General features: G+C 32.9%; 1 protein-coding gene across 1 annotated transcript; it reads right to left on the bottom strand.

Moving 5' to 3' along the window:
- On the bottom strand, window positions 7,232-9,566 carry LOC107640404. Its single transcript, XM_016343927.1, has 6 exons — window positions 9,195-9,566; window positions 8,751-8,930; window positions 8,342-8,515; window positions 8,004-8,207; window positions 7,691-7,801; window positions 7,232-7,549 (listed from the first exon to the last, which is right to left on the bottom strand). Exons 1-6 carry the CDS (start codon window positions 9,564-9,566, stop codon window positions 7,232-7,234), a joined length of 1,359 nt encoding a protein of 452 aa, XP_016199413.1.

The raw sequence follows: 12,471 nt of genomic DNA, 5'->3' as shown, positions 1-12,471 counted from the left end.
TTTTTTTCCTTTTTTTTTTAGTTTAATATACTTTATACATATTTAGCGGCTATAAATATCATCTTTCGTAAGATAATATTTTTAGATGGATCGTCCCCTTATCTATAAAAACAATTACACACACGCACACTTAATTTTGTATTTTGTGTTTCTACTTTTATTTCTTTTAGGGTTGACCATTCTTAAATTCATATATCATGGGTTATATACATATATATAGAATTGAAAATTTGATATAGAAATTAGGTAGATAGAATTTTTAAATACAGTTGCTAGTTATGTATTCCATAGTCGCGTGGAGAAAATTACGAGGAATTGGCTAGAACAGTGAAAATATCGCTTCGAGTTCGAAAAAAATATTTATATATTATTTTTTAAAGCATATCATAATAATCGAGTAATGTTATATGATCAAATAAATAATAACAAAGTTCCAAAAAAGAGTAAGTCCATCTTTTTTTATTATTGTTTTTTTTTTCAAGTATTTTTTTCGTTTTCGTTTTGATCTTCTTCTTCCAGTGTCATCTTTTTCTTCTTTTATTTTTTTTCTTTTTTATTCTCTTTTTCAAATATTCTTTTACTATTAGAAACAAACTAGTTATCATCAGATTTAGCATGACATTATCCAATGATAACCAATAAAATTCATTTTTGACAATTTATTACTGTTGAATTATATTTTTTTTGACAATAAAGACGATGTAAAATTATATCATAATATATTTAAACACACTAAATTTATTGTTAAAAAAAATTGACGGTAATGCGTTTATTTGAAATTTATTGTATGTTTAATCCAATTACGTATCCAATTGAAACCCTTCTCTTTTCTTTAACCACTCTCCCTTCTAGCCCCCTCATTTTAGCTCTGCCGCTATTAATGGATAATAAAGTATAGATACAATATTCTTTGAGTATTCTCATGTATATTACTAGGATAGAAAGTTATGTATTTTAATTTATTAGGATCATAAATTATGCCTTTTAAGATAGAAAAAATTTAATATAGTTTTATATCAAAAGATGTATATATATGTGTTCATGACTAATAAAAAAATAGGTTGAAACAACTTATTTTCTACATGGTATCAGAGCGACTCTAATACTGACAAACACAAAAAGAACCTAGACTGCATAATCATGGCAGCAAAACCAGAAAAGAATTATGCAAATGAATCAGAGACTTCAGACAAAAAATTAAGAAAACTTATTCGCCATATGACATCAATGCGATTGAAAACCCAGAAAATATAATCACGCAAGTGCAGTCGCGTGGAGAAAATTACGAGGAATTGGCTAGAACAGTGAAAATATCGCTTCGAGTTCGAAAAATATATTTATATATTATTTTTTAAAGCATATCATAATAATTGAGTAATGTTATATGATCAAATAAATAATAACAAAGTTCCAAAAAAGAGTAAGTCCATCTTTTTTTTATTATTGTTTTTTTTTCAAGTGTTCTTGTCACTTTCGTTTTGATCTCCTTTTTCCAGTATTATCTTTTTCTCTTCTTATTTTTTTTATTCTCTTTTTCAAATATTCTTTTACTACTAGAAACATGCTAGTTATCATCAGATTTAGTGTGACATTATCCGATGGTAATCAATAAAATTTATTTTTGGCAATTTATTACTGTTAAATTATATTTTTTGACGATAAAGACAATGCAAAAGTATCAGATGATACATTTAAATGATGCTAAATTTATTGTTAGAAAAATTGACGGTAATGCGTTTATTTGAAACGTACTGTATGTTTCATTTAAAAGAGGTCACCTTGTTATTAAAAAAATTCGATGATAAATCTCTCAATAACGTTGACCTCCTAAATTCAAGTTCGTCTTCCCCCCTCTCCCTAATTACGTACCCAATTGAAACCATTCTCTTCTCTTTAACCACCCTCCATTCTAGCCCCCCTCATTCTAGCTCTGCTGCTATTATGAAGCACTGTCGCTGCCCATTCAAACATGTCCTAACACTCTCTCTATTAAGTTTATGACAGAATGAATGATGGAAGCGATGAATAGAAGAGAATTAAGAAGAAGATGATGAAATTGAGAGAATAACATTGTGTTTCTCATCTCAAAAAATTCTAACAGTAGTATGCTAACACATATGTGTCATTGTGAAGGACACTACTACTATATATATTAACAAGTAACTACCTACTAACTGACTTCCCTCTCTTGTAACAGAAATAACATAATTTGACTCTGGACGCTAAGCCCTAGTTTACGTTGGGCATTGGGCTCTGGATTTTGTTGAGCGCCAGGTGCCGGTTCGTAGGCGTTGGATGCCTGCCTTGTTTTCTCAGCCCCCCTCAAACTCAAGGGAGCTCTTGGAGTGACCTTCCGTTGAGTTTTTGTTTGAATCTATCAAATGCCATAGAAGATAGAGGTTTGGGATAGATATCTGCCACCTGATCTTGTCCCGAAATATGCATAACATGAAGTTTCTTTTGAATAACTCCATCCCTCACAAAATAAAGATTAAGTTCAAAGTGTTTTGTGCGATGATGCATGATTAGATTGGCAGAAATTTGGACTACACTAGCATTATCACAATAAATAACTGGAGTTGTAGCAAGAGGAATTTGAAGCTCATAAAGAAAATTTTCAAGCCATATAATTTCAGAAGATGCATCATCTATGCTTCAAAATTTTGCTTCTGCACTTGAACGGCTTACAGAATGCTATTTTCTACTGGACCAACCAACCAAATTGCTTCCAAAATACACATAGTAACCTAATATAGAACGCTTATAATCTACATTTGACCTCCAATCCTAATCTGTAAAAGCAAAAATTCTAAAGTCAGTAGTATAGGATGAAAAATAATTTCTTGATTTATAGTACCTACAAGGTATCGAAGTATTCATTTCATAGACTTCGAATGGAAAACCAAGGGATTATGCATGAATTGACTAACTTTGTCAACAACAAAAAAATTTTCTGGTTGGGTGAGTGTACAATACTGTAAGTACCAACAATTGATCTATAGTGAGTATGATCATGAAAAGATTTAGCACCATATTGAGATAGTTTCTTAGTGGAGATCATGGCAGTGAGAACTAGTTTTGCTTCTTGCATACCAGTTCGAAAAAGAAGATGTTTAATGTATTTTGTTTGGCAAAGATGATAAGCTCTAGAATTGAATTCAAAAGCCTCTATACCTAAGAAATAATTAAAAGTACCAAGATATTTTAGAGTAAAAATGCTATGTAATTGAGACATTAAAGATTGTATAGCAAAAGAATCACTCCCTACAACAAGAATGTCATCAACATACATTAAAATGTAGATAGAATAATGTGTAATTTTTAGAAAAAACAAGGAGGGATCAGACCTAGTGCTTTTAAATCTAAATTGAGAGAGGGTAGATGCTAAAGTGACATACCAAGCTCGAGGAGCCTGTTTGAAGCCATAAATTGCTTTGTGCAATTTGCAAACCTGCGAAGAGTCATTAGAAACAAATTCTGGAGGTTGAGTCATGTAAATAGTTTCATTTAATTTTCCATTTAAAAATGCATTGTTAAAGTCATATCGTTGAATTTGTCAATTTAAAGAGATTGCAATGGGTCAAAATAAATTGTAGAAAAATTGATCACTGATCTAAATACCTCAGTGAAATCTACCCATTCCACCTGATGATTACCTAATACTACCAACCTGGCCTTATACCTTTTTACCTTATTAGATGGAGATCTCTTGATAGCATACACCCACTTTGAGCCAAGAATAATGTTGTTTAGTGGTGGATGAACTAAGCTCCATGTCTGTGTTTTGTGTAATGCCTCTATTCAGCAATCATAGCATCTTTCCAATGAGGTAATTGAATGGCTATCTTAATAGAAGAATGAATGGTTTGAAGAAAATGTGGATCAGGAGTAGAGGTAATGGAAGAGTGAAAATGCTCTGGGTTTAGAGGAACTAGACTTGGATCTGGTAATCATAGGATGAGTATTATTAGTTGCTAATGTGGGTTGTGAAAGGGGTAACTGAATCTCAATTGCTGAAATAAGAATGGAGGTTGATGGAGGGTGCTGGGAGCCGATAGAAGATGGAGGTGAAACAGCAGAGGGAGAAGATTGTGTAGTTGATGAGGTATCTGGAGTTGTAGTAGAGTAGTATGTAAAGAAATTCAAAGATAGTCAACAATAATAGTAGGGACATGATTAGTAATAGAAGGAGGAGGAGTAATAACAAAAATAGATAAATGTGTGTGATGAAATGTGATTGGTCAAGAATGATATGATGGGATGCTCTTATATCAAGGAACCAAGAATTTTCAGAGATACTAGGAGTAGTGGCCATGTATGATCTTGGATTATGAAAGTTGGATAGTGGTGGATAGATGAAAAACTAGCCGAATTTGTAGAAGAGTTGGATTGAGTTGGAAATTGTTAATCAAATTTGTGGAAGCATGTGATTGCAATGTGTCCAAACCTTCCACAAACCTGACATTGAGGTCTGGAACCAAAAGAATTTCCAAACCTTCCACCTCGGGCAAATCCTCTTCTAGCTCCTCTACCTCTTCTACCTTAAAGACCTCTAGCAAAGCCTCTTCCAATATTTGCTTGTGTGAAATTTGACTAGATTAAACCATATTCTATTCTTTTAAATATCTCTATCATGCCTTTATGATCAAGAAGAAGAGATTCAACTTCTAAGAGTGTAAGATAATCAGATGTTGACAATACAGATGACAAAAATAATGCATACACTTCTGTTAAACTTTTTGAAATTGCATCAATGTGTTCTTCTACCGTCAGCACATGACCTGATGCAGCCAAAGAATCTACCACATATTGAATTTGCTTAAGATATTTAATAGCTTAGTATCCTACTTTCTTGATAGTCTTTAGTTTGGATTTAAGCTTTTGATTTGAATTTTGGAGGGTTGTGACAAAAATTCTTAAATTTTTTGCCAAACCTGGGACTCAAACTTGCATCTCAGCATCTAATCTTTGACTGAAACATCCATAGATGAAAGTAACCATGTCATTAAGTAATGATATTTGATCTTTCATTCTTTATATATTGAAGATCCTGTATTTACTTTCTTTTCTACTTCTGTACTAAATCTTGGAGGAACCTTTTCTTATACCAGATGATCTTCAAGAGAATTTGCATCAATTATATGAAGGGCCAATTGTTGCCATTTCGATAGAATTTCTTGTCAAGTTTGTCAAGAATGGGTAAAGGGTGAAAGGGTTTGTTGGTTGATGTTTTGGTAGAGACAAGAATAATTTCAGCCATAGATCAACCTAGACTCTAGATACCATATTATGTTTATGACAGAATGAATGATGGAAGAGATGAATAGAAGAAAATTAGGAAGAAGATGAATGAAATTGAGAGAATGTCATTGTGTTTCTCATCTCAAAAAACTCTAACAGTAGTATGCTAACATTTGTCTGTCATTGTGAAGGACACTACGTTTATATATATACATTGATAAGTAACTACCTACCAATTGACTTTTCCTCTCTTATAACAAACATAACAGAATTTGACGTTGAGCGCAAGTGCCAGTTGATGTTGGGCGTCAGGCATCGAATTTTATTGGGGGCTAGGTGCCAATTAGCAGGCGTTGGGTGCCAAAAATTTTTGCTTTTTTTCTAATGTGTTCAAAAGTAAAGTTAGTTTACCATGAGCTCATGGCCTGCATAGGACAGACATGCATCATACGTGTTTGCGTATATTTTTCTGTGATTGTGTGTGTGTGCTTCTTAACTTGTGATTTCTCTATATTCTGTAGTTTCTTATGACTGTGCATGTGTGCTTTCTGATTTATTTCTCCCTATATCTTTGGTTTGTTAAAAGTTATTTGTAATTCAGAGTTTGTTGTTGTTGGCTAAGTATAATTAAGAATAAAATGAACTTAACTTCTAACCCCCGACCCTATTAAAAACTCCCCAGTTCTTACTCCCTATTTCCACCCCTTTCAGCTACAAGTACGAAAGCTTATTGTGAAGTTACAGAAGCATAGAAGAATTTTTTTGCGAGTTGAGTTATTGTTAGAATTTATTTTTTCCTTGCCTTATTAGTTAAAGTTTTATTCAAAGGGGTAGGTTTTATAAATGGTTTTGTATGTAATACTATAATGTATTATTAATCTTAAGTATGTGAATATGTGTTGTTTATTTTTGTTGGAAAAGTTTTAAATTTTTAGTAAAACCATCGATAGATTTACGCGTAAAGGCTCATACCTTATTATTTAATATATGAGGGTCGTCGTAATACCCACACTATCAGAGTGGCGCACCCAGAAGCGTGACATTCTAATAGTAAGAGTGTTACATTGGGGGCCTGCCTTGTCTTCTTACTCCCAATTCAGCCCCTCATCCTCCACTGTCGCGTAACCAATTGCATGCATCCTTCCCCACTACTATGTGGCATCCTTCCTCCGTCTTCACCAATAATATATCTCCTATTTACTCCCTCCTTTGTTCCAAGTTTTCTTTAAGTTTTATTTTCCAAACTTTAACCTCCAAATTTTCTCCCAGTAGGATGGGCAAGACTTGGGAGGATGATGTAAATAATTGCATTACCCCATAGTCTCTTTCGTCTTTAAGATTTATAATTGTTGATACTTTATTTATTTCATATAATTTATATTGACACCTTATTATCTTAATATAAAATAGTACTTAATTTATGATTTTTTTTTAATAATAATCTTTGTTAGATGTTGATCACAAGATTCAAAATATAAAGAACTAATGAATGGATCAGTGCATTGCACAAGAATGATTACATAATTTAAAGACAAAAAAAAATCAGCTTATTTCCGTACGAAAAATATAACTATACATTAACACAAATACTAAAAATAGATACCATCTATTCTATACGAAAAAGAAGGAATACCTCCATAGCATCAGATTCATGAAAAAACATCAAACCCCATCAATTTCGTTAAAATCAAAACAACTTAAAAGGTAATAGACCATACACTAACCTATGATTAGTCGCTCTTTAAGAAACATTATTAAATACTTCCCTGAAAAGAACATTTACAGTACTACTGTGTGGCATTTTTCTGTTGTTTTGAATTAATACTCTAAGTCCTTTCCTTGATTTGACCTTGATAGAGCAACATAAAGTTGACCATGTGAAAAAACCAACTTTAGCAAAAACAATCCCATTAAACTCGAAGTCTGTCCTTGTGATTTATTAATAGTTATAACAAAAGACACGATCACTCGAAACTGCCTCCTTTGGAATCTAAAAGGGAGTGTCATTATTGGGAATCATATAAATCCATAGAATAAGGACCACTTTACCATCTTTGTCTCCAGTAAGTGTAATACACTCAATAACATGTATTCTTAGTCGACAAATCTGTAATCTAATTTTGTTACATAAACCCTCTGACTGGTCAATATTCCTCAACAACATAACGGAGACACCTTCCTTTAGAATTAACTGGTGGGGTGGTAATCCCGAACAATTAATAGCGTTCAATATATCGGGTGGCATAGTGTCTAACTGAGCCTCCATGTTACCCTCCTCAACGCACAACGAATCAAAACTAAGATATACCTTCTAATCACCAGTTATCTAACACATTATACTATTATTGGCTTCATTCGTAGCCTCCAATGTTGGAGCAAGTATTGAGCGCTCCGCAAAGTAATCCTTTTTGTTTAAATTTGTATGGAGGTCGGGGTATACAAATTGTACCAACTCATCAAAAGGCTTCTCTGTGTCATCAATTAGCAAATCATTAGGGATTAAAACTTCTAACTCACCATCTGTATTATCACTAGCTAACCCATCGCTAATTTGAATAAGCTACTCCGCAAACAACTTAGTTTCATTGATGTCACAACAACCCTCAGTGGAAGATAGATGCATGTTCCTAGTGAGCTTCAAAATGTTACAATATTGCCATAGGTATGATGAGTTAATTGATGATTGAACTATATCTTGGCGTGAACCCATGGGATAACTGGAAGAATTTTTCTAATGTCACCCCCTAACACAACACAACTACCTTTTTTCCAAAAGGCATATCAGGCTTGTATGACAAATCAAATCTAAGAATATCCTTCAATGACTTATCAAGAGCTTCATAGTCATACTTATTCAACATTGGAGTCTCATTCCATATAATCAGCTTGGCTCTAGAAACCAACATAGCAAGATAAGAACCTTGTTTTATGTTGCATATAGAGTTTTGATTAATGTTGAGTGAGACCTGTAGAGTGTGCAGTACGACCATTTGGTAGTAATAGTGACGCAATACCACTCGATACAACATTCAACACAATTTTGCCTTCACAACACAAAGAGGCAGATAGTTTTGCCATAAAAAATTTTTGCCGGTATTACCATAATCATAAATGAAGAAACATGGTTTAGTTTATGGCGTAATAAGACAGTATCAAAATTTAACTCATCCATTATCAAACAATCATCCATACCATTTATGGTTTCCAATGAAGGATACAGAAGGGTGCAAAATTCACTGAGAGATTTACCATTGTCTTGTAACTTTTGCTCCATCTTAAACAAAGTTAATTCTCAAATTTGTCATCAGACAGTTGCAAATCTATAAATGGTAAAACATAAATTGAAATTAGTAAAAAACAAAGCACTTGTCTAAAAGCCAGAATATAAAGCAACTAAAATGTCTACTAAGTAATAACAAAAATTGTAAATAACTACCTTCAGAACAGTGAATCCTTCTCTATATGTATAGAATATCTTTGAATAATTGTTCATAACATGATTGCCATACCACTTCAGGCCGGGAAAGATTGTTAAAGATAAGTAAAATGACAAAAAGATTACGAACATAGTTACCGGATGCCCAAGTGCTTGCTTCCATAATAGCGTCAATGAATTCCTTATCATCTTGCAGAAGATCCAAAGCATAATATGCATCCTGAAAAGTATCGTACACAACACCTTCAACCATCTGTAGGTCAACAAAACTCATACAACATTTTTGTATGTTAAGTAATAGCCTTAAGTAATAATCTTCTCCATTTCCTTGAGGGACGTGAGTTAACCAACCAATAGAAAATAATTATAAGCGTGGAAGCCACATCGATACATCATCTTTCCATACAAATTTGTTAGGAAACTCACTGTAAGTCAATGACCTTGCAAACGAATATGACTTATTCGTCAGAAACCATGCTAAAAGTTTGCTCAACTTACATTAAGATCAATTAATAACATCCTTGATGGTTTCATCATCTCTAAATATAATGGGGTGCTCCTTAGGTAGGTGAAATGGTAACCTGATGACTGAAGGTTCCTTAACTTGAATGTCATATCCAAATAGTCTCCAAGTTGACTCACATGCAAATGTATGCCGACAATCATAGTAGTTTTGAATATCATCAACTACTTGTTCATTACCCTCATCAGAAACCTGATAAAAAGAAGCAGTTACTCTATCATTCCTCTTATGAACATATTTAAAAAGATACTTTATTGCAGAAGTTTGGCAGGTATGCTCCACATTAATATGACAACTATATTGTAGTAGCAAATAAGGATTATTCGGAACAATGAATGAATTATCAATAACAGCATTCCTCTTCATTATCGTGTGACTATTGTCAGGCCTCTTGTATTTTGGAAAACCAGCTTCATCTATCACAATCCTTCATTTAAGGGGTTTAGGAAAGAATTTTGAACGACGACCATTTATCATGCACGTACTATTTTTGTTGTGTCTACCGCAAGGATCGTGCACCATGAATTTTTCAACTACTGAAAATAATTTTGGATTTCGAAACATGTCAGGTATTTCAGCAGATATAAACTTCTCTAAATCAGATAGGGATTTGGGTTTGTCCAAAGGGTCCATGAATAACAATATGCAAGCATGAGGTAGTCCTCTCTTTTGAAATTCCACGGTACAAACAACTGTAGAGTTAAGAAAAATTTTATTTTATTTGATAGTTATTATTTATTAAAAATATGTTACAAGGGAGTATAAAAACTTACATCCAACAATTCTGCCAAATGGCCTACCCACCTTAAAATCACTTATTAAATTGTTAAGCTTTAGTTCGAAAATTCTGGTTATTATATCAGAACGATCCTGTGGTGACAACCCTGTACCACGTAATAACCTTTTAACCTTGTCCTATTCAGGATTGGAAGTAATCGTAATAAAGAAGCAAGGATATCCAGCATACTTGCATATAGCAAATGCATCCTTGTAATTATGGAACATGTACGTTGGACCGCCAGTAAATGTGCTTGGCAAAATAATAAGCTGTCCAGTAGCAACAGCAGCAGCTTCTCCACTAACAAAGGTCTCATGGAGTACCTTGTACTTTTCAACCCTTAACTTTGGCTGGTTAAATCTATAATAACTCAAACATTCACCCTCAACCATAGTGTAAGCATTCACTAAGAACTGTTGGAACAACCTACCAAAATGTAGCAAAATAGGAGACTTATTGGATCTAATCTGCAAGCAATACGAAAAGAATTCCCTCATGCTGATGGTCTTCCTCTTCTTGGTCCTATCAAAATCATACTGTAAAGAAGTTTGTATACCAATTCTGTATCCATCCTCAACATACAAAGATAGTAAAGGATACTGAAGTGCAAGATATTGAGGATGAATAACATCAATCCTTTTTAGCTGATTAGACCGTGACTTGATGATTATATCCCGATCAAGAACGGACTCATCAATATCACCAACTATAATGACAGCAACTTCAGATGTTGTCAGTAAGTTATACCTTCTACCATCAGTATCTCTTCTTTTGATTAACTTTAATCTTATATTAGGAGGAATCATATCCATAAATCGATCTCTAGCATAACGAAACATTCTAGCCAAGGGATTGTGATTGTCAAGTATATTTTTTAATTTGTCTACAATTTCTTTCTCAAGAGGGAAACTTGATTCCACTTATCTGCATAAAAAAGTTAATATAGTAAAAAAAAAAAAATGTACCATATATAAAGATAATTTGTTAATATGTTACAGATATTATTATAAGGTACCATGGACATGACAGAAACACACAATACCTCACAGTGTTAATGCGATCATCAACCTTGTTATATATAAAACTGTGCAAATCTGGGCTCGATGGTTGATACCAGAAAGTAAACTACCGATTGAATGATAATTTTGACCACTAAGAAGGAATGTTGGGGTGCAGAACCACTGTTAATATTGTTGTTTATTCTACCAGCCGTTGAAGTGAACGAAAACATTCAATTAAACTATCGGATATTTTTCTAAAGTATTGTGATTTATCATCATCCAAAAAGTGCAGGTTTTGTAGAGTCTCTAGTGCTACTTTTAAAAAAGGTAGCTCAACTTTGCCATCCATGCAACAAAGACTAAAGTGTGGAACTGCATGACCATCCGTGTGGGATAACCTCTCTTTATCCCACATTTTAGCATTACAAAATACACAAACATGTATAGGATCACCAACATCCCAATATTCTAACACACAAATGGGAGAAAAAAAATATAACAAATACAAAGTAATAATAATCAAGTTTAAAATAAAAATAAATTAAACAGTACAAAAAGGAACCACAATGAATAAGCTACCTTCTTCAGAAAAAAAATTCCAATAACTTGTTACTCAGCATTTAGTTGTTGGTTTGTAAAAGTCCCTACAGGAGGAGCTCAGGTTGGAGCTGGAGCATATTTGGTGGATGCGAAAATGGTATACTATGAGCAAATGTGTGCCTGTGACAGCAACGCTGCTGGAGGGGGCTCCTCTTTCTCTACACATGAGCTAGCTAGGACAGGCACTGAAATTACTACCTAGATCGCCGCCTCAGCAGGACTAGAGGATGACAACGACGATGATTATCGAGATCCGTAATCATTTAGGACTTTATTTTGATTTGTTTGACAACATTTTATTCCTTTGTATTTTTATTCTATATACTTGATATTTCACATTATATATACATCATTGTTTTTAGATAAATTATTACTTAATTTTTATTAATTGGAATTTGACTATTAATTGTTGAATATTGTGGTCTATTAGGTTTAGAAAAAATAAAAAATAAAAAATTAATGCTATCGTAAAACTTACTATCGAAGAAATCCGACAGTAATAACATTTATTCAATTTAATAAAAAATGCCATCATCAGTAAATCGAACAGTAATATGACGCGAAATCATAATGTGTGATGCCAAAGTTTTCGTTGGAAATTATCCGACAATAACTAAAGATTTTCGTCACTTTTAGATTAAAATTCATTACTAATTTCGTTGCAAATTATCGTTGAAACAAAAAATTTGACAATAAATAATTATCGGCGAGGAGGTTACCGTTAGATAATATTTAATGATAATAAATTTATCGGTGAATTTTATTCATTATTTTGTCAACAAATCTGATTATACTAAGCAAATTTCTTAAAGTGATATATACGAATTGTATTGATCAGATTTTACTTTCTACTAGATAATTTGAACTTATAGGTATATATCTAGATTGTATT

Source organism: Arachis ipaensis, chromosome B05 (assembly GCF_000816755.2).
Source record: "Arachis ipaensis cultivar K30076 chromosome B05, Araip1.1, whole genome shotgun sequence".
NCBI classification, from domain to species: Eukaryota; Viridiplantae; Streptophyta; class Magnoliopsida; order Fabales; family Fabaceae; genus Arachis; species Arachis ipaensis.
Note: the sequence above shows the minus strand (reverse complement) of the source record. Positions and strands in the feature narration are given on the sequence as shown.